The following is a 26753-nucleotide window of genomic DNA, read 5'->3' on the forward strand; positions in this document are numbered from 1 at the left end:
TAATCACTTGTGGGGCAACGGTTTTGCTAAAAAACTAACTTTTATAAATATGCTAATGAGCCTCTAGGTGCTATGTGGGCGTCATTAGCACCTAGAGGCTCCGTCTACCTTCATACACAGCGGCCGCCCAGCACGTCCCTCCAGCCCGCCCATGTCCTCCTCCGTGTGACGCAGCGGCTGAATTCTCGCGCATGCGCCGTGCGCGGCTGTATTCGGCGCATTAGAGATGTCTGAGCTCGGAGCGGTCAGACATTCAATGCGCATGCGCGGCTGTGTTCGGCGCATGCGCATTGAATGTCTGACCGCTCCGAGCTCAGACATCTCTAATGCGCCGAATACAGCCGCGCACGGCGCATGCGCGAGAATTCGGCCGCTGCGTCACACGGAGGAGGACATGGGCGGGCTGGAGGGACGTGCTGGGCGGCCGCTGTGTATGAAGGTAGACGGAGCCTCTAGGTGCTAATGACGCCCACATAGCACCTAGAGGCTCATTAGCATATTTATAAAAGTTAGTTTTTTAGCAAAACCGCTGCCCCACAAGTGATTATAGTAGGATGGTTGGCCAGAGCAGACACTAGCAGATCGCTAGTGTCTGCCAGCTAATTATGTCATATGAAGTGATAGAAACCCTTTAATTCTACGTGGCATTGATTCCACAAGGTGCTGATAGCATTCTTTAGAAATGTTGGCCCATATTGATAGGATAGCATCTTGCAGTTGATGGAGATTTGAGGGATGCACATCCAGGGCACGAAGCTCCCGTTCCACCACATCCCAAAGATGCTCTATTGGGTTGAGATCTGGTGACTGTGGGGGCCATTTTAGTACAGTGAACTCATTGTCATGTTCAAGAAACCAATTTGAAATGATTCGAGCTTTGTGACATGGTGCATTATCCTGCTGGAAGTAGCCATCAGAGGATGGGTATATGGTGGTCATGAAGGGATGGACATGGTCAGAAACAATGCTCAGGTAGCCCGTGGCATTTAAACGATGCCCAATTGGCACTAAGGGGCCTAAAGTGTGCCCAGAAAACATCCCCCACACCATTACACCACCACCACCAGCCTGCACAGTGGTAACAAGGCATGATGGATACATGTTCTCATTCTGTTTACGCCAAATTTGAACTCTACCATTTGAATGTCTCAACAGAAATGGAGACTCATCAGACCAGGCAAAATTTTTCCAGTCTTCAACAGTCCAATTTTGGTGAGCTCATGCAAATTGTAGCCTCTTTTTCCTATTTGTAGTGGAGATGAGTGGTACCCGGTGGGGTCTTCTGCTGTTGTAGCCCATCCGCCTCAAGGTTGTGCGTGTTGTGGCTTCACAAATGCTTTGCTGCATACCTCGGTTGTAACGAGTGGTTATTTCAGTCAACGTTGCTCTTCTATCAGCTTGAATCAGTCGGCCCATTCTCCTCTGACCTCTAGCATCCACAAGACATTTTTGCCCACAGGACTGCTGCATATTGGATGTTTTTCCCTTTTCACACCATTCTTTGTAAACCCTAGAAATGGTTGTGCGTGAAAATCCCAGTAACTGAGCAGATTGTGAAATACTCAGACCGGCCCGTCTGGCACCAACAACCATGCCACGCTCAAAATTGCTTAAATCACCTTTCTTTCCCATTCTGACATTCAGTTTGGAGTTCAGGAGATTGTCTTGACCAGGACCACCCCCCTAAATGCATTGAAGCAACTGCCATGTGATTGGTTGACTAGATAATTGCATTAATGATAAATAGAACAGGTGTTCCTAATAAATCTTTAGGTGAGTGTATATAGGTCTCACTTGTGTTATTGGGCAACGGGATGTTGGGGGTCAGCAGTCATGAAACAACAATGTTGTTCTATGAAAATGTACGATTTTTTTTTTTTTTTTTGATGCGGCCCACATAAACTTAAATTTTTTTTTTTTGGCCCATGTTAGCCTTTGAGTTTGACATGCTTGATGTAGATGTTCTCTGTCCTCGTCTTCTCCTTTCAGACCTTCAGACCAGACCACCATTTTGTCGCCATTTTCCGTCTCTGCAATTTGACAACAACAAAAAAATCTAAGTTTACTACTTTTCCATCATCCTCCCATCTTCTGGACAAATCATCCTACTACCCCCAATACTGTGCCGCTGTGCTCCCCAATACTATACTGCAGAAACAGATAATACCCCTGATAATACTAGTACCACACAGAGCCCCCCCATATAAAATACCCCTTCTTTGTGGCCTCAGTAGAAGCCCCCATAGTGCCCCATAAATAATGTGCCAGTATCAAGTACCAACCCCCCATGTGCCAGTAACAAGTACCAACCCCCCCATGTGCCAGTATCAAGTGCCAACCCCCCATGTGCCAGAATTATTTCTTGGCTGCAAATATGAGCTGGAGGTTTTTCAGGTTCGCCTGCCATTAAAAGGAATGGCACCCGCCGCGAACTTGCGGTTCGCGAACATTTGATCGTGTTCGCGCGATCGCGTTCGCGAACCGTCCCGGCAGATGTTCGTCCATCACTAGTCGGAACCAGGGAAACAAGCAGTGTATAGCATTATGGAAAAATGAATCTAGCCAGCAAAGGAGGCAATATTAACAATCACAATACATTAGTAAGTGCCTTGTATTAACTTTCTTTACATGATAAATGTCACTTGCTGAAGAGAGACAACCCCTTTAAGCTCTTAAGGACACAGGGCGTACCTGTACGCCCTGATGTCCGAGTCCTTAAGGACACAGGGCGTACAGGTACGTACCCCCTGTGTATTTCCGATCACCGCCGCGCGGCGGGCGGTGATCGGAACAGAGTGCCTGCTGAAATCATTCAGCAGGCACTCTATGACAATGCCGAGGGGGGTCCTGTGACCCCCCCCCCCCCCGTATCGGCGATCGCAGCAAACCACAGGTCAATTCAGACCTGCGGTTGGCTGCTTTTCCGGGTCATTCGGGTCTCCGGTGACCCCATATCCCGGGATAGGATGGTGATCGGTGGTGTGATAATACACCACCAATCACCATCCTTAGATCCTGAGAGGTGGCGGTGACATCACCTCTCAGGATCGCATCCTATTGTCTGGACGAACGGGCGGGGGTTAGCTTCCCCCAGCTCTGCTTTCCTCCTCCACACTGCTTCCGTGGAGAGAGGAGCCCATCCGTCCATCCATCACTGAGCCCAGCACCCCCACGTGAGCCACCAAAGTTTGCAGGGACAGGTTTAGGGAAAGGTTAGATTAGGCAGGGAGACTGAGGGATAGTTTTAGGGAAAAAAAAAGTTTTATTTTTGGGCTTCACCCTGATCGGGTGTCTGGGGTCCACAGCACACATTGAGCTGTGCGACCCTAGACCCCCCAGGGGTGCTGAAGCTTTCCCCCCTGCCCCCCCACACACACACACATTTTTTTGGGCGCAAGCGTTTTTTTTGTGCGTGCGCTGATTGTGGCCGGCACTCTTAGTTTTATTTATTTTTTCTGTTAGGTTTAGGGTGGGTTACGGTAGTGAAGATGAACACCCATCCCCCCACACACACTAAATAAAGTTTTACACACACACACGCACACACACACTCCCCTATGGCCCGCCAGACGTTCTCGGCTAAGGAGGCATACGGCCTGCTTGCTTCCGACTCCGAGAGCCCCAGTGAGGATGAGGATGAGCCCACTTTCCTCTTGTCATCCGCGTCCTCCTCATCATCTAGTGATGATGATGAGCCCCCAAGGCGGCGGAGACGCCGCCAGGCGGAGCAAGGGGACCCCCATGCCAGGGACCCTGTGGCCCACACTAGTATGAGCCGCCCTAGTGCTCATACTATTTTTCCGGCCCACCAGATAAGTCCACCTGAGCCCCCTACCGGTGACCTTGTCTGGTGTACCCCAGAAGATTTTGAGCCTGTGATTCCTAACTTTGTTGGCCAACCAGGAATCCAGATTCCCACAGTGGGCTTCACTGAATATGACTATTTTAGTTTTTTTTTCAGTGACCACTTTGTGAATCTGATGGTGGAGCAAACAAACTTGTTCGCCCAACAGTTCATTGCTCAACACCCGGGCTCCTTTTTTGCTAGGTCCGGTGACTGGACTCCGGTCAGTGCAGCCGAGATGAGGACATTTTGGGGCCTCGTGCTGCATTTGGGCCTAGTCAAAAAACCCAGTGTCAGGCAGTACTGGAGTGGGGACGTCCTCCACCAGACCACACTCTACTTTATGGCCATGACACGTTCCCATTTTGAGGCCATTCGGAAATGCCTGCATTATGCAGATTATGCAGCATGTCCCCCCCGAGGTGATCCTGCCTATGACCGCCTGTACAAAATCAGGCCGGTTATCGATCACTTCAGGGCCAAATTTTTGGAGGCCTATGTACCTGGAAGGGAGGTTGCTGTTGTTAAGTCTCTCATTGCTTTCAAGGGGAGACTCTTTTTCCGCCAGTATGTTTCCTCTAAGCGGGCGAGGTATGGCGTGAAGCTGTACAAACTTTGTGAGAGTACCTCAGGGTACACTTACAAGTTTCGTGTGTACGAGGGGCGAGATTCCCGTATTAAACCCCCAGAATGTCCCCCCACTCTGGGTGTTAGCGGGAAACTTGTGTGGGACCTTATGCACCCACTGCTAGATAAGGGTTACCACCTGTACGTGGATAACTTTTATACTAGTATCCCCTTGTTCCAGTCCCTCGCCGCCAGATCCACGTCCGCTTGTGGGACCGTGCGGAAAAATCAACACGGCCTCCCTACCCACCCCCTCCAGGTACCTATCCCCAGGGGTGAGACCCGTGCCCTTACCAGTGGAAACCTGTTGCTGGTCAGATATAAGGACAAGAGGGATGTCCTTGTACTGTCCACAATTCATGGTAACGGCATCACCCCTGTCCCTGTGCGAGGTACCACGGCAACGGTCCTCAAGCCCGATATACCAATCGGTATATGGGAGGAGTTGATCTCTCTGATCAAGTCCTCAAGCCATATAACGCCATGCGCAAAACCCGGGCATGGTACAAAAAAGTTGCGGTCTACTTGGTACAGGTTGCCTTGTACAACTATTTTGTGCTGTTCCAGAGCGCTGGCAACACAGGGAAATTCCTGCAGTTCTATGAGGCAGTCCTCAAGGCCCTGATCTTTTCTGACCAGGAAAGAGCAGGCCGGAGTACCTCGGGAACTGGAGGTGCCCGGATCGTCCCTGGACCTCTGCATTGACGGTTGCTTCAGGGAGTACCACACTTCCATGGAGTACTAAATTTATAATCCCCTTCCCCAATTTTAATTCTATTTGGCCACAGACAATCGCCCAGAAAAAAAAATGGCTCTCATGACCTAACCCCTCAGATGAACACAGTCAAAAAATAAAATAAAAACGGTGTAAAAAATGGCTTTTGTACCCCGTTTTTATTTTATTTTTTTGAATGTGTTCATCTGAGGGGTTAGGTTATGTGTTATTTTTATAGAGCAGATTCTTACGGACGCGGTAACAAGAAAAACAAAAAAAAATAAATCATTTTAGTATCTCCATAGATAGAGTCAGTTTTATTTTTAGCCAATTGTCTTAGGTAGGGGCTCATTTTTTGCGGGATGAGAGGACGGTTTTATTGGCACTATTTTGGGGTGCATATGACTTTTTGATCGCACTTTTTGTGATGTAAGGTGACAAAAAAAAAGGCTACTTGCTAGCCGAAACGTTGCAGCACTTTATTGGCGAATTTTGCACATGTTTCATATGGACCCACTTTGAATAAATTACGTTTCTGGAGATGCTGCCGTCAATCTGCTTTTCTTCACTATCCTGAGGATAGGTCATCAGTAAAAAAAATCTCAGAAAGGCCGAATGCACACGGCCGTGTTCCGCGGCCGAGAGCGGTCCGTGGTATGCCGGGCTAGATTCCTGTTCAGAGCAGGAGCGCACGGCGTCATTGGTTGCTATGATGCTGTGCGCTTCATGTCGCCGCTGCACTACAGTAATACACTATACGAGTGTATTACTGTAGTAATGTGTGCATTCGGCCAAAACCTCTTTAAGTGATGTATGCCATCCTAAATGTGTCAATAAATTAGCCAAGTTTAAACATGGGCAGTGGCTAAAATGCCATCACTATTGATATATGTGGGCCTATGTGTTTAATTTTGTGTTATTGGCGTAGTGGACCTTAATGTAAATATAGTTGTACAGGAATGGAAATGCATTATTCCCATTCCCAGGTTAGCAGATTGAGACTTGCTCTGAGAGGGAGTGTGACATCTTAATGCTAGAAGCAAAAGGCTTGTCCAGGCACAGAAGATACTAGTCAAACTACATGGTTTGTTTTCAAACTCAGGGACTTGTGTCAGTAGGAAAGGAAATCATTTACCATCTACAGTTATAAGAAAAAGTAAGTGAACCCTATAAAATTACCTGGATTTCCACATTGATTACTATTAAATGTAGTTTGTTTCTTAAGTCACAATTATAGTGCAGGGAGTAAAAGTAAGTAAAATTAATCCCCTCTCCAAGAGCTAATTGTGAAAAGATGTTTGAATCTGCCATAGTCGGCCTTATCACAGGTGAGGACGACTCAGAATACAGACAGAGGACACAGGATTTTATGGACTGGTGTCAGCGGAACCAGCTCCAGATCAACGTGGGCAAAACCAAGGAGCTGGTGGTGGATTTCCGCAGACACAGGCCCTCTGCTTTGGTTCCGGTGAACATACAGGGAACGGACATTGAGGTGGTGGACTCCTATAAGTACCTGGGTGTTCACCTGAACAACAAACTGGACTAGAGCCATAACACTGATGTTCTTTTCAAAAAGGGTCAGAGCAGACTCTATTGCCTCGTTTCCACTGAGGGGATCGGTTCGGGTCGGCACAGTTTGGAAGATTTTTAATGGTCCGGTCTATTTAAGTGAACGTTTCCACTGCAACTCGAGCCGCCGGGTCTACGGCCGTTGGCATCCTTAATTTTTTTATATTGTATTTTAAGCTTCTTAAGCTTTGCCCTACACTGACCCGATGTCCGTTCAAATCCTTCGGCCGCCATCTGCTGAGAAATATCTTTGTACACCTTTTCATTTCTCACTGATCCATCAAGCTCACTCTGAATAGCGCCATCCCCAAGAATAGTTAAAAAAGTGGATAGTTCCTGAGACGACCACAGCTTGCTGTTGTTTGCAGGCATCCTTCTCCTATTATCTGTAGTAATGGCAGCGTGGTGTTTATGTTGCGCTTACGTTTGACGTTATTCAGGCCGCCAATCAGGAGAATGTATTGTGTGACGCAAGTAGCTCCGCCCTAACCGAACCGTTCCATTTTTCTATGGCCCTACATCTGAAGCAGGACCCTGAATGGTGCGGTACGGTTTGCTTGTATGGATCGCTTTCATAGTGGAAACACCCAAAATAGCGAACCGTACCGACCCGAACCGATCCGCTCAGTGGAAACGAGGCATATCTGTTGAGGAGACTGAGGTCCTTTGGAGTGCAGGGGACGCTCCTAAAGACCTTCTTTGACTCAGTGGTGGCATCAGCCATATTCTATGTGTGGTTTGTTGGGAGAGCAGCTTATCTGTGGCTGAGAGACAGAGATTAGATAAGCTCATTAAGAATGCCAGCTCTGTCCTAGGTTGTCCCCTTGATCCAGTCCAAGAGGTGGGTGACAGAAGAACTCTAGAAAAATAACATCACTGTTAGACCATGTCTCCCACCTCATGCACGAAGCTGTTGTGGAGCTGGAGAGCTCCTTCAGTGACAGACTGCTGCATCCTAGGTGCAAGAAGGTCCTTCCTCCCAGCAGCGGTTAGGATTTATAACCACCACTGTTCCCAGAAACTCAGTAGTGAATTTTTAAAGTAAATTCTGTGTTATGTTTTTCTTGTATTTTACTCTTTAATTTCTAATTACTCTTATTTTTGCTCCTGTTGTGAATGTGATAGCTTCTGTTATGCCAAAATTTCCCCACTGAGGGACAATAAAGGGATTTTCTTCTTCTTCCTCTTCTCTTCTGAACCAAGGAGATGCAGTTGGAAGTATGACAGTATGAAGTTTTACAAGTGCTCTGCCCATTAAATAAAGGCACACAGAGCCTGGTTATGGAAATATCTATTTTTCTCTAGAAAGATTGCTTATTGTGAACCAAGCCTTGATGCAAACAACAGTCAGAAGAACTAAGGCTAGTTTCATACTAGCACTAGGGAGCAGAGTGCTTCGGCAGGGATCAGGCTGCCTGATCTCTCTGCATTCCGGCTTTGCCGGAAGCTTGAATGTCCCCGTCTGACCCCATTAACTATAAGGGGGACTGGCAAAGATCCGGCTGCAAGCTAGCAAATATGCTGAGAATTGGCCAGAAGAAAAACACTGCGTGTGAACTAGCCTTAGAAGACGTGTTATAAAAATGCATGAAGCTGGAAGAGGCTACAAAAGCCTCACTAAATAATGTACATGGGTATACATCAGTCAAATGATCCACAAATGCAAGATTGTTGCTACTTTCCCTAGGAGTCCACATCCTGCTAAGATCATTCCAAAGCACTTACGTTTGACGTTATTCAGGCCGCCAATCAGGAGAATGTATTGTGTGACGCAAGTAGCTCCGCCCTAACCGAACCGTTCCATTTTTCTATGGCCCTACATCTGAAGCAGGACCCTGAATGGTGCGGTACGGTTTGCTTGTATGGATCGCTTTCATAGTGGAAACACCCAAAATAGCGAACCGTACCGACCCGAACCGATCCGCTCAGTGGAAACGAGGCATATCTGTTGAGGAGACTGAGGTCCTTTGGAGTGCAGGGGACGCTCCTAAAGACCTTCTTTGACTCAGTGGTGGCATCAGCCATATTCTATGTGTGGTTTGTTGGGAGAGCAGCTTATCTGTGGCTGAGAGACAGAGATTAGATAAGCTCATTAAGAATGCCAGCTCTGTCCTAGGTTGTCCCCTTGATCCAGTCCAAGAGGTGGGTGACAGAAGAACTCTAGAAAAATAACATCACTGTTAGACCATGTCTCCCACCTCATGCACGAAGCTGTTGTGGAGCTGGAGAGCTCCTTCAGTGACAGACTGCTGCATCCTAGGTGCAAGAAGGTCCTTCCTCCCAGCAGCGGTTAGGATTTATAACCACCACTGTTCCCAGAAACTCAGTAGTGAATTTTTAAAGTAAATTCTGTGTTATGTTTTTCTTGTATTTTACTCTTTAATTTCTAATTACTCTTATTTTTGCTCCTGTTGTGAATGTGATAGCTTCTGTTATGCCAAAATTTCCCCACTGAGGGACAATAAAGGGATTTTCTTCTTCTTCCTCTTCTCTTCTGAACCAAGGAGATGCAGTTGGAAGTATGACAGTATGAAGTTTTACAAGTGCTCTGCCCATTAAATAAAGGCACACAGAGCCTGGTTATGGAAATATCTATTTTTCTCTAGAAAGATTGCTTATTGTGAACCAAGCCTTGATGCAAACAACAGTCAGAAGAACTAAGGCTAGTTTCATACTAGCACTAGGGAGCAGAGTGCTTCGGCAGGGATCAGGCTGCCTGATCTCTCTGCATTCCGGCTTTGCCGGAAGCTTGAATGTCCCCGTCTGACCCCATTAACTATAAGGGGGACTGGCAAAGATCCGGCTGCAAGCTAGCAAATATGCTGAGAATTGGCCAGAAGAAAAACACTGCGTGTGAACTAGCCTTAGAAGACGTGTTATAAAAATGCATGAAGCTGGAAGAGGCTACAAAAGCCTCACTAAATAATGTACATGGGTATACATCAGTCAAATGATCCACAAATGCAAGATTGTTGCTACTTTCCCTAGGAGTCCACATCCTGCTAAGATCATTCCAAAGCACTTACGTTTGACGTTATTCAGGCCGCCAATCAGGAGAATGTATTGTGTGACGCAAGTAGCTCCGCCCTAACCGAACCGTTCCATTTTTCTATGGCCCTACATCTGAAGCAGGACCCTGAATGGTGCGGTACGGTTTGCTTGTATGGATCGCTTTCATAGTGGAAACACCCAAAATAGCGAACCGTACCGACCCGAATCGATCCGCTCAGTGGAAACGAGGCATATCTGTTGAGGAGACTGAGGTCCTTTGGAGTGCAGGGGACGCTCCTAAAGACCTTCTTTGACTCAGTGGTGGCATCAGCCATATTCTATGTGTGGTTTGTTGGGAGAGCAGCTTATCTGTGGCTGAGAGACAGAGATTAGATAAGCTCATTAAGAATGCCAGCTCTGTCCTAGGTTGTCCCCTTGATCCAGTCCAAAGCACTAAGGGAAAGACATGAAAGGTACAGCTGCTCATGTGCTGTTAGTTTACTTACAGTACATTGTGTTCAGGGGCATAGCTATAGGGGAAGCGGCTGCTTTGGGGCCACCCAGGAGGAGGACTAAATGATTTTATTGTCAGTTTGTTCCAAAGTGAGTTGGAGACAATAAAATTCACTGGTCCTACTCATGTTGACACCTTTCTAAACATATTCTTCACGTGTTACATGGAGTGGTTTACGAGTTAGTTACAGTATTCTGGTAGTGCTCCTGGTGGGCTAGAGTGGTTTAGCCCTCCCTGAACAATAATTACTATGCAGTGAGGGCCCCTAGTGGTGGCAAAAGGAATTTTATGATATACATTAACAATGTTTTTCCCTGAATGGCTCAGAAACTGCTTTCCGAGCACTAAGAACCAGGGGAGTAAGTTAACTATAGTTGTAACTATACTATAAGGGGTGCAAAGGTTGCAAATTCATCCCTGGTGAAGTCTGAGAGGCCCCAAATGCCCCATATGACGACACAAGTGCTATAAAATATTTTGGAGACCCTTTTCAGATTTTGTCTAAGGGCCCAGGAGCATCAACCAATCCTCAGCATATCTGTGCAGATCTCAGCCTGGAGCTCCAAATCCTTCTGGCATTAACGTAGGAACTTACTTCATATCACATCCTTATGCAACCAAGCCCAGTGCTGAATAGGTATTTCTCACCTGATTACAATGGTGCTCACATTTTGTTGAATAACAGGTCCCCTCCCTGCAGGGATTTGGGTCGGATTCATATTAATATAATAATAAAATGTATTTATATAGTGCCACCATATTCCGCAGCGCTTCACAAATTCATAGGGTTCATGTACGAAACAAAACTAACTGGCTAATATGCAACTGAAACACTAGGAGTCAGGGCCCTGCTCGCAAGACCTTACAATCTATGAGGAATTGGGGGTGACACATAAGGTAGTTGACTGTGATAAGTAGGATTTGAGCCATTATTGAACTGACCGGAGTGGTGCCGGACGATCTGCTTCGGGTTTGGGACCACTAGAGGATCGAGTTCAGGCCAGAGGAATTGGTGGGGGAAGGTTTAGTCGGGGAATAGCCAGTAGGTGCAGCTCGAGAAAAATTTTCAAAACGGGAGTGAGAGGTACGAATTATGGAGGTTATTAATGTTAGGTCGCTAACAGAACGGAGAGCACGAGTAGGGTGATAGATGGAGATGAGGGAGGAGATGTATGGAGGTGCAGCACTGTGGAGACTTTTGTGGGTGAGGGTCAGAAGTTTGAACTGTATTCTGTGGTGGATGGGCAACCAGTGAAGTGACTGGCACAGACTAGTAGCATCAGTGTAGAGGTTGGATAGATAGATGAGCCTGGCTGCAGCATTTAAGACGGACTGAAGGGGGGAGAGTTTAGTGAGAGGGAGACCGATTAGTAATGCGTTGCAGTAGTCTAGACGAGAATGAATCAAGGCAACAAGAGTTTTTGCTGTTTCCACCGTAAGAAAAGGGCGGATTCTGGCGATATTCTTGAGGTGCAGACGACAAGAGCATGTAAGTGATTGAATATGGGGAACAAATGAAAGATGAGAGTCAAATGTGGCCCCAAGACAGCGGGCATGTTGCACAGGAGTTATGATAGTGCTGCAGACCGAAATTAAATTATCAAGTTTAGGTGAGTTAGTAGATGGGGGAAGGACAAGAAGTTCAGTTTTTGAGAGGTTCAGTTTTAGATACAGAAAGGATATGATGTTAGAGACAGCTGCCAGACAATTACAGGTGTTTTGGAGTAAAGCAGGGGTGATGTCAGGGGATGAAGTGTATAGTTGGGTGTCGTCAGCATAGAGATGGTATCGAAAGCCAAATCTACTGATAGTCTGTCCGATGGGGGCTGTATAGTGGGAGAAGAGTAGAGGACCTAGTACTGAGCCCTGAGGAACGCCGACATGAAGAGGAAGAGGAGAAGAAGAAGAGCCAGCGAATGATACACTAAAGGAGCGACCAGAGAGATATGAAGAGAACCAAGAGAGAGCAGTGTCCTTAAGGCCAATTGAGTGGAGCATAGTGAGGAGGAGTTTATAGTCTATGGGTATCAAACGCTGCAGAGAGATCCAGCAGAATCAATAGCGAATAGTCACCATTTCTTTTTGCTGTTAGGATATCCTTAGACACTTTAGTAAGGGCAGTTTCTGTAGAGTGAAGAGGGCGAAAGGCAGATTGTACGGGGTTAAGAAGAGAGTTTGCAAAGAGATAGCTTATTAAGCGAGAGGAGTTTAGAGATGAAGGGGAGGTTAGAAACAGGTCTGTAGTTAGCAGCACAGGTCAGATCAAGAGATGGTTTCTTTAGTAGTGGGGTGATAATAGAGTGTTTGAAAGAGGAGGGAAAGATACCAGAAGAGAGAGAGAGAGAGGTTAAAAATTGTGGTTAGGTGAGTGATGACAGCCGGGGAGGGGGACTGGAGGAGGTGTGATGGAAAAGGATCACTGCTACAGGTTGTGGGTCGAGAAGAAGAGAGAAGCCTGGAGACTTCTTCCTCTGTTATAGGGTCAAAAGAGGAGAGAGAGCATGTGGAGGAATTGAAGGGAGGAGGATTGAAATTATTTGTGGACTGGGAGATTATTTCCTGCCGGATACTGCCAATCTTGTCTCTGAAGTAAGTGACCATGCCATCAGCACAGAGGTCAGTGACAGGTTCTGGAACTTTAGGGCTTAGAAGGGAATGAAAAGTGTCAAAGAGTCGTTTTGGGTTATTTGAGAGTGAGGAGATGAGAAAGGTGAGGTACTTTTGTTTGGCTATGTTGACAGCGGAATTAAATGTTTTGAGCATAAATTTATAATGGAGGAAGTCTGCTGATATTCGCGATGGATTGATATTGGAGTAACTTCATCTAGGGTAGTTTTGAGGGTCTGGTTGTGATGACTGGCATCCAAGTCTGGACAGGGGAGGGAAGTGATTGGGGTAAGAGCTAATTGTAGGGTGTTAATAAGTTGCTGGCCGTTAATGGTATGTAGGTTTCTGTAAGTGTGAAAAGTAGGATTGCCATGAGAAAAGTGAGAGGTCTTTATGGTAAATGAAAGAAGATTGTGGTCAGAAAGTGGGAAGGATAAGTTACTAAAGTTTGAGACTGAGCAATGACGGAAGAAGACTAGATCAAGTATATTGCCCTGTTCATGCATGGCAGAGGAAGTAAGTTGTGATAGGCCAAGAGAGGAGGTTAAAGAAAGAAAGTGAGCAGCTGATGGGGAGATAGGATCATCAATGGGGATATTAAAATCACCCATAATAAGAGTTGGTGATTCAGAAGATAGGAGGTGAGGAAGCCAAGCTGCAAAGTGATCTAGAAGTTTGTGGGGGGGAGCCTGGGGGACGATAGACAACTGCAACTCTCAGGGGGAATGGATGGAAGAGTCTAATGGTGTGAACCTCAAAAGAGGGGAATGTGAGAGAAGGTACAGGGGGAATGACCTGAAATGTGCACTGTGGAGAAAGTAGTATGCCTACTCCTCCTGTCATCAGGTCTGGGGGTATGGGAGAAGTAAAGTCAACCATAGGATAGGGCAGCAGGGGAAGCAGTGTCAGAGGGTTGAAGCCAGGTTTCTGTAAGGTCTAGCAAGTTCAGAGAGCATGAGAGGAAGAAATCGTGGATTGTGGGTAGTTTATTATGAGACTTGAGAGGATGTGCAGTTAACATTAATCAGATTTTTGGAGTTTCTGTGTGTGGCAGAAGAGAAGTTAGCAACAGAGGGAGGGCCAGGGTTTGGTGAAATATCCCCTGCAGCTAGTAGCAGGAGAACAGAAAGAGACAGCAAGTGGGTGAAAGATTTATATTAGTGTTTTTTATGCTGCACCGTGGAGGAAGATGGGTCAGTGTAATGTATGATGGTATAAAGTGTATGGGAACTGAACAAGGGTGAGGGAAGGAGGGAGGGACTGATGTGGAGAGAAGGGACAGAGGGTGAAAGGTGTGATTGAATTTGAAAGTAGACAGCCATAGTAATGAGAAGAGCAGCCAGAGCCTAAGTGAGACAATATTGTAGCATACCTGTGCTGGAGTAGTACACATAGCATCTACGTCTCCTGCCCTGTCTAACTGCCATGATTAACTGCCAAGCTTTGGCAGAGATGGTGCTTTTGGCTCGTGCTAACACCTGCGAGTGCTTCCCCTTAGACTGGGTCTATATTTATAGGAAGTGTGATCAGAGAACTAGGGGTAATTTAGCTCATTAATCAATTAATCACTGAAGTAAGGCACATGAGAAGAGATGTTATATATAGACAAACAAACAAAGTTAAGGATCTGGATGGGCCGTAAAATCACTACAGATCACAAGCATTACAACAGTCACATAAATTACAGGTCAATTGGAAGAACATCTCTAGGACTAATCACAAGGATATCACACTTGCAGAAAATAGTATACATTGATGAATATGCAAAGTTCTATACCAGAGGAGATGAAAGCTGCACTATTAGGCTTGTGGAAAGCTGGGTGTAGCAATATTGTCCAAATGCAAAGCAGATATTAAGCACAACATCTACGAGGATTTTCTATGTTTACTGCATGTTCTCATGGATTTCCTCCCATGATATTCTAAAGACATAGCAGTAGTAGCTTAATTGTCTATCTATAAAGTGGTCCCTAGTATGCTTGATTGTGAGCTGCAGGGACTTATGTGCATGGTGACAATCTTTGTACAGTCCTCTGGAATATGTTGGTGCTCTATAAGCACTGGCAAATAAATAAAAAAGCCTCCATTTACAGAAACATGTTTTATTTTACCATTATATTATCTATATATTATGTATTGGTTAAGGGTAGATATTACATAATGCAGAACTTTCAGTGAATTGGTCAGATTTGTCATGGTTCCTAGGACTGGGAGAGGCCTATATTGTCTCGATATGGTTTTTGAACATAGTGTAATTACCTTTTAATGAACGTATTTTATGGCTCTGCATTCATCCGCTTGGTTGTACTCTAACACGGGCTGCTAATGAGCCATAAAATTGTTGCTAATATTTGACAGTAAACTGGAAATATCATCTGTGCATGGTAACTGTAGACTAATTTAGCGTCTCTGAAAGCTAATGATTAACTGAAAGTGTCTGCTTCATGCAGAACATATTATTCATCCTAAGGCGTTTATATTGTTCTTTTTCAAAGGGGATTTCAATACTTGATCATAAAGTTTAATTTAATTTTCCAGTTAAATGCTAAATATATATTTAAAACGTACGTATTGTAACTATTGTAAGTGCAAATTAACTTGATTTATAAACTGGTTAGTATAGTACGTGATAAGGATACTTAATACGTAATTAAGGCTTGTGTAAACCACTGGACTGCATGTTAGCAACTACTTACGTGATTAGCAGCCTACCTATATTATATCCTTAAACTAATACAGTGAAATTATATTACAGGGATACCTCGGCCCAGAATTTTTCAGATGCGTAACCTGATTGGTTACAATGGCCTACCTTTTCAGTTTAGAAAAATTTCACTCATTGCTGATTTTCGATTTTTTTTTTGTACACTTTACTTTCTCTAGAATTCCTTGCAGTGCAATGTTTCCTCAAGATAAATCATCAATATCCAATTGGTGGGCGTTCAGCTCCCAGCACCCCTACCGATCAGATGTTCACTGCAGCCCGCAGTGATCAGAGCCAGAAGCACAATTCCATTTACTTAAATGGGAGCTGCTTTGAATGGAGTATGCTTCCAGCTCTGTTCAAAGTGGTAATTCCAGCGGCTGCAGTGAACAGCTGATTTGTGGGGGCGCCAGGTTTAGGACCCCTAATGATTAGATACTGACAACCTATCCTGAGGATAGGTTATCAATATTGGGAGTGCAGATAACCCGGTTAAATGCTTACCCAGCTCCCGACCACCCATACAGGATGTGCAAGCCTCTTGTGATTTGTTTTGGACCAACATAAAGCTTATGTAGGTTAAATGATATAAAGTTACTCCCTTTTATTGATTTGCCAGTGTTTTGAAATACGTAGTACACTGGATTTTCATCAGTTTGCAAATGTATCTGTAGTTCTGGCAACTTGTACAGAATATTTATGGCCTTGCACACAATCTACATACACTTGAAGAGGTTGTCTGCCTTTTTCTTACTGATGATCTATCCTTTGGATAAATCATCCCCGATCATGTTTGAAAAGGCAGCAGCGCGTACAGTAGCACTGTGGCCTTCCCGCAGGCTAGTGACGTCACGACTATAGGTCACGTGGCCTGGACGCAGCTCAGTCCCATTCACTTCAATGGGGTTGAGCTGCACCCAGGCCACGTGACCTATAGTCGTGATGACACTGGCCTGTGGGAAGCCACAAAAAGGACGCAGCGCTAATGTGAGTGCTGCTGCCTTCTCAAATAGATGATCGGCGAGGGTCCCAGGTATCGTATCCCCACCAATCACATGCTGTTGACCTATTCAGACCTATGTGTCTCTATGCTAGCAGACTATTGTGTCTGATCCTGCAGTCAGTTGTATTCTTTTCCATGTGCCCCTCTTTTACTGTCTGTTGTAAATTGGTTTTCCGAGACTTAAATACTGATGATCCATCCCCTGGATAGGTCATTAGTATCTGATCAGTGGAGGTCCGACAACCAGGTCCCAGCCGATCAGCTGTTTGAGAAGGCAGCAGCGCTTGCAGTAGCTCCATGGCCTTATCACAGCTTTCCGTAGGCCAGTGAAGACACGTTCATCGGTCACGTGGTCGAGGCGCAGCTCAGCCCCATTGAAGTGAATGGGGCTGAGGTGCGATACCAAGCACAGCCGCTATACAATTTACAGCGTTGTGCTTGGTGAGCTGAGTGAAGGCTGCTGTGCTCACAGAAGCGCTGGTGCCTTCTCAAAGAGCTGATCGGCAATCAGATACTGATGATCGATCAGCTTTTTGAGAATGAGATGCAGGGGTCAGATACAAGAGAGTCGAACATGACTGCAAGCTACTACAAGCTACTGTATATACACAAAACAGTAATATGTTTCTCATTAAAAGGGGTTATCTGGTCAGCAAAAAGAAATTCTCTATGTCTTTAAAATGACATGATATAACACTTACTGACAGACGATCACCATGATTCCCCCATTCTGGCACTGAAGAACTCACCCACCGCGAAGTGGAGCCAAAGCCCCCTATGACATGACAACATAACCCCCATATCACGTTACCAAAAGCATGGTGGGCTACAGCTCAGCCCCATTTGTGTTGGGGACGTCATCAGGTACCTCAGCTAAAGGGGCTGCAATCACATGAACGATTTAATCCTCAGACACTAAGAGGCATTTGTAGGTAACGGCCGTTTTGCAGGGAAGATGGAAGGAAGATGCTCCAGGATGATCCAGGAAGTTTGGCATTGCCAAGTGGGAGAAGGGGATAATGTAGGAGACATATTAGTATGCAAAATAGCTGGAAATGGTATGGTACAATTGATGAAAGGAATGGTGTTGAAATTTTATTTATTTTTTCGTTGGCTTTACAATCTGGTAGACTTACATCTCGTAGACTTACATGAGCTTCCCTGTTGTATGTTGCACTAGGTTAAAAAGCAAATCCTGGATGAAGAAATCATTTGCTCTCCAGAGGCATCAGTTCTTCTAGCATCATATGCTGTCCAAGCAAAGGTAGGAACATTTACTAATAGGATTAAAGGGTTTCTGTCACCCCAATTTTCGCTATTAAACAGGCTGACATTATAGATGTGAAAATGTCACCTGTATTTAACTCTGCATTTCTTTTATATAAGTATGCCCCCGTTTTCGTGTAATTTTAACTTTTATTATATGCAAATGAACCTCTAGGAGAAGGGGGGGCGTTGCACCTGCTCCTAGAGGCTCCGTTCGCCCACCTCATTTCCATGCCCTTCTGTCGGCTTTCTTACTGCACCTGCGCCGAATACTGAATGGGACGGCGCAGGCGCGAGATTTACATGGCAGACGGGGCCAGCAGGAGAACCAATACTGGCCTGGCCCTGTCAATCAAGAACGAAGGGCGTGGAAATGAGGTGGGCGAACAGAGCCTCTAGGAGCAGGTGTAATGCCCCCCCTGCTCCCATACTTAAATAAAAGAAATGCAGAGTTAAATTTAGGTGACATTTTCACTTCTATAATGTCAGCCTATTAAATAGCGAAAATTGGGGTGACAGAAACCCTTTAAAGTCTATACCAGGCATGCTCAACCTGCGTCCCTCCAGCTATTGCAAAACTACAACTCCCATCATTCCCGGACAGCCTACAGCTATCACACTACAGAAGGGCATGGTGGGAGCTGTAGTTTAACAACAGCTGGAGGCCCGCAGGTTGAGCATCCCTGGTCTATACCATCTAAAGTCTATACTATAAGAGCACTGGTTAGTGCCCATATTAAGTGCTGGAAAGTGTTTGCATTTTATACACATGAGGTTGGTCAATTATTTTTCCCCAGTTATTTTATTTTTAATGAAATAGTATTCAACATCACTGTACACAGATTGGAATCACTTACATTAGGAGAATAACTAAAAGGGTTTTCCAGAGGATAGGTCATCAGTATTAACATCTTGGAAAACCCCTTTAATTTCCTTGACACTTTAGTATTTGAGATATATACATGTATACTATACTTCATATACAGTACAGTAGGATATAATACACATGACATAATGCTGTTCTGCCTTCCTTCATGAATATCATTTACATATAGTGCTTTTTGAACATAAAAACTAGGAATATTTAACCTATGTGTCTTTTGTAGTATGGCAATTACAATCCTAACATTCACCAGCCTGGATTTCTGTCTCAAGAAGAATTATTACCAAAGAGAGTGAGTATTAATCACATTTTGCGGCTAATAAAATGTACTATAGCAATGCAGACAGCAGCCTATTACTTTTACTTGAGTGACAACCAATGGATTGTAGTGTGATATGTCAGATTACCTGCACGAAGAAGACTCCACATGGTGAATCTAGACAACATACACCACATAAAAAAGAGTAGCAATCTATGGCGGAATATCCCTAACGGTCGAGAGTATATTACAGGTCAGTAACTTATATCTCTAGTGGTTCTACCTGTGGTGCTTTTTTGGGGTGACCCACTATAGCCATTAACTAGGATATACAATAGCATTAGTAATAGCTTCACCTTTTTGATCACAATGATCACCGGGGTCTCTGCAAATTATTGAATGCACATTTCTCAGTAGTTGATACCTTTTAATGGCTAACTGAAAAGATGATGACAAAATTGCAAGCTTTTGAGACTACTTGGGCCTCTTCTTCAGGCGTCTCTTAAGACAGTATCTGAAGAGTCACATATTTATACACCAAAGTACATAGGAATGATGAGGTAGATGAGACAAGTGATGTAAAGCAGATATGAGTGGAGGAGTAATCAAACATTTGTAGCAGTAAATTGTTGGAGCACTTATACATGAGGATTATAGATAAGCAGTGTGAAAGTTGTATTGTTCTGTAATAGATATCCAGTCCATGAATGCAATGAATCCAAGAAGTCTAAGGGGCACATTCCTTAAGAGATGTAGAAGGACATAAATCCATAAGACACATTCATTCCTGATCTGTGTATCTAAGGTTGTCATGAACTTGTATTCCCAGATTCTCCTGTCCCTCTGAAATTTGAAATTGCCTTTTAGTATCAATACTGTCATGTCTGTCATGTTGTGGTCATGGCTGCAGAAGGGTTTAGGTACAGGCAAATCTTTCCTTTCTTCTTTTACTGTGTGGCGATGAGCGTTCATTCTTGTTCTAAGTTTTTGACCAGTTTCATAGACACAGAGACCGCCAGTAGGACATTTGGTACATACAATCAAATAGACCACATTTGACGTGGAGCAGGTGAACGTACCTGGCAACGTACCGGCGTCCTGATGTGTATTTGGGACCTGTACCTTGTCATTATGTATGGAGAGGTCTTAAATTTGGTATGTGGGAATGTTCCTGCCTGTTGTTGAAGAGGACAGTGAGTTTCTTAAAATGTAGCACATGAGTTGGAGGTCTGGAAACAGTCTTTTTGTATCATTAGATGTAGTTTCAGAACAACCCTCCTTAGAATTTCCAGATTTGGGTTGTAGGTGACTACCCGATGATTTTCATATATTTTTTTTTGTATTGTAGGAGCTCAATTCTTGGTAATCTGGTGGCTCTGGCAATTTGGTTTTCCACTGTAGTTGGATGGTATCCCTGACTCAAAAATGTCTTTTTGATGTTTTTCAAAGTGTTTTTCCTTGCGGTTGTATGTGATAGCTTGACTGTAGATGATGAACATTTGTATGTGTTTGAGGTGGAAACTGTCCCATCTGAGGTATGTTGTGCAGCTAGTTGGTTTGTGGTAAAGAGCACGGTACAAATATATATTTTTTACTTTAACTGAATTTACATCGACACTTCCCTAGAATACAGGACCATTTTAGTAAAACCCTGTGAAGGAGCATAAGTGCCATAACTCAGTATTGGGGCATAGTCTACAGCTGTGTACAGTATATTGCCATAAGACATTAGTCCCTGCATCCAATGGGTCTAATAATGTAATATTTCTTATCTCAGTCACACAGGTGCAGGGGTCAACTATAAAGGAAGCCAATTAACCTACCAGTATGATATCTTAAGTGTATTTTACATAGGCTAATGACTGGGGCAAATATTGCGAAGTACCATGCCTAGGAACGCTCAGCCCCAATCATTACCCTTTGTAAAGGTGCTGCCGATCACCCGATGAATGAGCAAACATTAATAGGCTGATGGCATCCCTGATGCGGTCACCTAAATCACCATTTCTTAGCAGCTGATTGTCCATCCTAAACATTGATCTGCTGCCAGAAACAATGATTCTCTTTGGGGAATGAGCAATTGCAGTGGTGATCCCTTTTTCCCATACTGCGGAGGTGATTGCTACATGTAGATGCAGCTCTCACCTCCTCTGATGAGCAGGCAGTTATCAGGAATGAACAGATTATTCCCAATAATTGCCTGCTGCATCGGTCTGAATGGCCTTAACAGGGGAAGGAATACAAACTTCACCTGAGTAAATTATTGGGATCTTTTTTTCTGGTCAAGGGCGCATTCTTTTTTTCACAACAATGACATTATATTGTGCATCAGGCATCTATATACAAGTATATACTATAATATTTGCTAACATATATACTATATATATTGCATTACGTTAGTAGTATATCCTGTGCACAGAATATACTAATATGAATGGAATTATTTCTGTAGGTTCTCCAACAATATCAGATGACATCAGAAATGTGGCAGGAGAAAATAACTGCATGGTATGCAGAACACAGAGGAATTGCTAGGTATGCCAAGGAAACTTTTGGAAGTGGTTATTCTAAAACTATTGGAAATTATTAACTTGTATAAAATGCTCCAGCATCTCTAAGACTGTTCACACTTCCATCTTTTTCTGTGAAGTGATAAAACCTTATGGACCCATTGTAAGTCTATGAGATTTGTCCTAACGACCCATCATATCTGTAATAATTTTTTGTAATAATGGAACCTGTGTTTTGGAATAACGAATGCCTGTGTGAACAAGTCTGTTATCATATACAGTATCTTCTTTCAGTTTAAAATGTTAAAGCAACAGCACAAATACAAGAACTGGAGCTACACCATTGTATTGCTAAACTGGTAAAATGCTGTTCTCCAGTCTCAAGTGTCTGAACGAAACCATTTACAATACATATTCTGAGTGGTCTACCAATAATCTAGTATTTATGGTCACTATCAGCAAATTCCCATTTTCCGTGTCCAGTTCTTTCTCCCAAGATAAGCAGTACCAGATCTTTCAGCCAACCATTATTTAATACCCATGGCTAACATACACTAAAAAGTGTGACACGACACGTGTCCAGTGGATCTACTATAACAGTGAGCAAAACAGAAGCAGTCACAAGAAGAGTTGACCTGGTTATTATCACTATTTGTAGCTGTCATTATGCAACGTTCTATGCTAATCTTGAGTATATTTTGAGGTCAATATCAATATTTAACAGTGCATCACATTGATCATGCTACTTGTTTGTGTTGTTAAAAATAATGTATTTATGTAATAGTTGATTGTTGTTATATGGTCCAAGGAATATCCTGAAGTGTGATTTCTTTTTTATGCTGTTTATAATCTTTTAGAGATGAAGCAGAGATGAATTACTTAAAAATTGCACAAGACCTGGACATGTATGGCATGAACTACTTTCCTATTTCAGTGAGTGTCCCATTATTTTATTCATATTTTTCACAGTACTGGTTATACAAATAAGTGAAAGCAGTTGTCTCATTCTGACAATCCCTTTCCATATTCACTTTTAAGGTATCTGGATGTCATAGAAGTGGGTCCTCCACTTGGGACCCCCTGTAAAAGCCAGATTATGGCACTGCTAACAAGCAGTGACTTCCTGCTCTGGTCGATGACTAAGTCTGAATCTAACCAGCTGCATTCGATACTACATTGCGCAGGTGTCAAACTTCCTGCAGCAAAATTAGCTGTTTTTTTGGTGGCTCTTGTTTCAAAATCATATTCTATGATTAGACTCCTTCTTCAAACCAGAAAATAATCCACTCGGAGGAAAATAAAAATCCTAAAAAAATTATGATGAAAGAGGAGTTTCACCTGGGAAATGCAGTTAGACCAGGGTTTGTCAACTCTGGTCCTCGGGACCCACCTACCAGTCATGTTTTCAGGATTTCCTTAGTATTGAGCAGGTGATATAATTAGTGTCAATGCATCAGGACTTATCACAGGTATTCATTCTGTGGGATATTCTCAAATCCTGACCAGTAGGTGGATCCCGAGAACCGAAGTTGAGAAACCCTGAGTTATACAAATGCATCTTCTCATTGTTCCTTTGTTAACAGTTTTTAAAATATCAAATGATATATGGTTATCATGATCATTCTATATGTCATGAAATACTGATATTTACGTTGTTTCTTTTTTTTTTATTTCCAGCAAACTAAGAATGATTCTGATATGCTGCTTGGAGTAGATGCCAAAGGAATCCATATTTACAGTAGAAATAACAAAATATCCCCATTAAAGTCTTTCAAATGGGGTGACATTCGAAATATTTCTTATAATTCCAAGAAAGTGAGTAAACATATGTTGCAATTAATATAAAGATAATTATGATTAATGATTGTTAGGTAATTTGATCTGTACAGTTAGTGAAATAATTGGCTATTCTAATCCAAAAACATCTATATGAAACCAAGTTAGACTGTTAGATGGATACAGACTGTTCTAGTGTATAGAAAAGTTGAAATGTGGATGAATGCTACTGATGGTACAATATTACTACTTTATATTTCAGCTGAAGTTTACACCAGTTGATAAAAAAGCTGAAACTATTAAATTCTATTCTAAAGAGCAAAATGTGAATAAACTGGTAAGTCAATATAAAATGTAAGACAGAAAGCTAGCACGTTAGAGTTTGCACAAATCCTACTAGAATGATGTAATACATATATTCTGGACTATGAACTCACACTGTGATCCTCCTGAATCTCATTTCTGGACCCACAACCTGCATTAGGTTGGTTAGTGCACTGTGTGGTATCTCATTATGGTAGATCATATAATGCTCAAATAAACATTGCTCAACCCACAAATTAGGGGGCGAGTGATGCCACAGTCAATGTAATTTGTCAAATCCATGACTGAAGCTCCAGCCTTTAGACTCATTGAGACAAATGACAACATCTTAGACCCAAACTTCCTGAAAAATTGTTTCACAGGACACTGGAACAGTAAGAGATATCATCTAATTGAGTCATTTCATGAAAGTGTACAACACAGTAGGATCCATAGATGCATTAAAAAAGTGTTCACTATAGAGATTTCTGTGTATGAATATTAGAAGGTAGTGTGGCCTTCTATTTTTCAGACCAAATGCAATGTTCAGTATATTTATATTTTCTTTGCTCCCCAAGTAACTAATAAGACAAAGTTCCTGCAGATACAATTTGATAAGAAGACCAGAAGATAACTTGTATTTTATACTAAAGTGCTTACTGCTTCAAAAAAGCACTTATTGCTAAAATAGTAATAACTGTATATCATTGTGCAATAGTAAACATTCATGTTAAAAAGGTTTCAAAGAATGTTATCATCTGAGAAAAGACAGAAAATGTTACTTTGTCCAGAGTTATTCTCCCAAAGTTATGCTTATCACTCCAGAGATCTATGGTGGTCTTCGTACAGGAGGGTTGGGGTGGGTTCTTTTTTTCCTTAGCTGCACTTTCAGGTCCCAAGCACTGGTTGTCTTGAGCTCCCCAAGAACCTATAGTGGAAATACAGTAATTCTCTGTGCAGAAAAATGCATCATACCTCACAAACAGATGCCTCCTTGAGACTTACAGCCCTGAACTCTGACCTATTCCGTCTGGCCATAAATTTGGATTTACTGTTATACAGTTTGTATGAATTTTTTTTGATTATCAGGACTATATGATAGTTATCTTTTTGAGAATGTAATTATTATGAAAAGTTTGTTTAACCTATTATTATGAATACGTAGATTCTGCATCTCTGCATTGAAAATCACAATTTATTCTTAACGAAAAGGAAGGTGGATTCAATTGAGATGCAGCAAATAAAAATGCAAGCCAAAGAAGAAAGAGCTAGGAAAAAGGTAATAACTTTGGGCAAGACTCTATCTATCTATCTAATTTTGTCAACATCTTAATTGCTACATAAATATGTAATATTATTTTTGGCATTCATTTCTAATGGTACAACATTCATATTATCATTAGAAACTAACAGACTCTGGTTTAACAGAACGAGCATCAGAGACTGGTGATGGAAAAACAGTTGAGGGAAGAAGCAGAGAGAGCTAAAGAAGATCTTGAGAGAAAGCTGTTCCAGGTAGAAGAAGAGGCAAGGCAAGCCAATGATGCTTTGGTAAGTATATACATTAGGCTAAGTCAAGTCTTTTCTTCTTTGGGAATTGCAGACCATGAACGCATTTACTTGTGTAGCATCTATAACAGCTACTCTTGGGGTCAGCAGTTATCGGAGGGCCATCACCAGGCAGAGTTGCACTTAGTGATTACTGTGCATGATGGAACAAGAGAGTGGAGTTGGCAGTGGAATATAGTAATAAGTAAATCTTGAATGGTGGTCTTGGTACCATGGGCCTCCTTTCCAAGTTTTGGCAATGTGCTTGATGACTACTTGTTAGCTGCCATAAGAGACCGTATGCCTGAATTTTTTTTTGGTTATGTTCCAAGCTCCGGTCTAATGAAACAGCTGAGTTACTAGCAGAAAAAGTACAGATTGTGGAGGATGAAGCAAAGCTACTAGCTCAGGATGCAGTGGAGGCCAGGCAGGAACTACAACGCCTTGAGTTGGCAGTGCGCAAGAGTAAGGAGGAGATGCGGATGATGGAGAAAAAGATGAGAGAATCTGATATGATCACCATGAAACTATTCCAGGAATCTGACAGAAGGTAATTTTGTGACTTTATATCTTAAATAAATGTGCGATTAGAATATTTACCAGTTGCCAATGCCTCGCAGAGTGTTCAGCTTTTTATTTTTTTCCTTGATAATTCTATTCCAGACGACTTGAAATCGCCGCTGCTTTGCAATGCTGCAGCTACCAGGAGTCATCGCTCAGTGTGCGCTTAAAACTCAGTTCTCCCTACACTGCTGACAGCTCAGCGGTGTACAGAGTACTCATTTTATGAATGGGCAGCAGCAGCGCAGGGAGTACTGGCAGGAGTGCATATTGCTGTTCCTGCCCATGCTCCCCTGACAATTACTAACTCCTCGCATAGTACATGGGTACCCTGTACCTATATACTATGCCAGGATTAGCTGAGCGGACCAGGATCCGGTTTCTGCCTGCTCCGCTAAGCTAAGTGCTGTCATGCACTTCTCTCAGCTTAGCGGAGCAGGCAGAAGCAGGAGCCCTCTCCGCTCAGCTAATCCTGGCATAGTATATAGGTACAGGGTACCCATGTACTATGCGAGGAGTTAGTAATTGTCAGGGGAGCATGGGCAGGAGCAGCAATATGCACTCCTGCCAGTACTCCCTGCGCTGCTGCTGCCCATTCATAAAATGAGTACTCTGTACACCGCTGAGCTGTCAGCAGTGTAGGGAGAACTGAGTTTTAAGCGCACACTGAATGGTGCGCTTTAGGGATGTAAAAGTATAGTACAAATAGAAAATGAATAAAGTATAAATAATTTTTTTAAGGGGATTAAGGACCACATATTAAAAATTATTATAAAAGTTTAGTTACTCTTTAACACTTCCTCTCCCTTTATGATCCATGCCTGGATTTAGTTTAAAAACTCAGAAAACCTGAACATGTACTGGCAACCTTAGACATGTCCCTCTCAGGGATGGACACTGACAGCGATGGGCCACTTTACAAAAAGTTTCAACCCTTGTGTAGCTGAACCTGCTGCACGTCCGGTATATCTGTCCATGGTCCCTTTTTCCAGACACATTTTAACACTGCCATAGTAACGCGTTAAGCCTTTATCACCATTAAAAGAGATTGAACTGAAGCCCTGGTTTGT

The 26753-nt window shown here is 43.3% G+C and overlaps 1 protein-coding gene across 1 annotated transcript in view; it reads left to right on the top strand.

Annotated features, from left to right (window-relative positions):
- The window catches only part of LOC120995540 (merlin-like), a 74831-nt gene that overhangs the window by 38388 nt on the left and 9690 nt on the right, over nt 1-26753 (top strand). The window contains exons 5-13 of the mRNA XM_040424813.1: nt 17758-17841; nt 18950-19018; nt 21438-21520; nt 22353-22428; nt 23173-23310; nt 23534-23608; nt 24740-24853; nt 25003-25125; nt 25455-25672. Of these exons, the coding sequence (XP_040280747.1) occupies nt 17758-17841; nt 18950-19018; nt 21438-21520; nt 22353-22428; nt 23173-23310; nt 23534-23608; nt 24740-24853; nt 25003-25125; nt 25455-25672 (980 nt within the window). The remainder of the gene's footprint in view (nt 1-17757; nt 17842-18949; nt 19019-21437; nt 21521-22352; nt 22429-23172; nt 23311-23533; nt 23609-24739; nt 24854-25002; nt 25126-25454; nt 25673-26753) is intronic.

Source organism: Bufo bufo, chromosome 3, assembly GCF_905171765.1.
Source record: "Bufo bufo chromosome 3, aBufBuf1.1, whole genome shotgun sequence".
Classification (NCBI taxonomy): domain Eukaryota; kingdom Metazoa; phylum Chordata; class Amphibia; order Anura; family Bufonidae; genus Bufo; species Bufo bufo.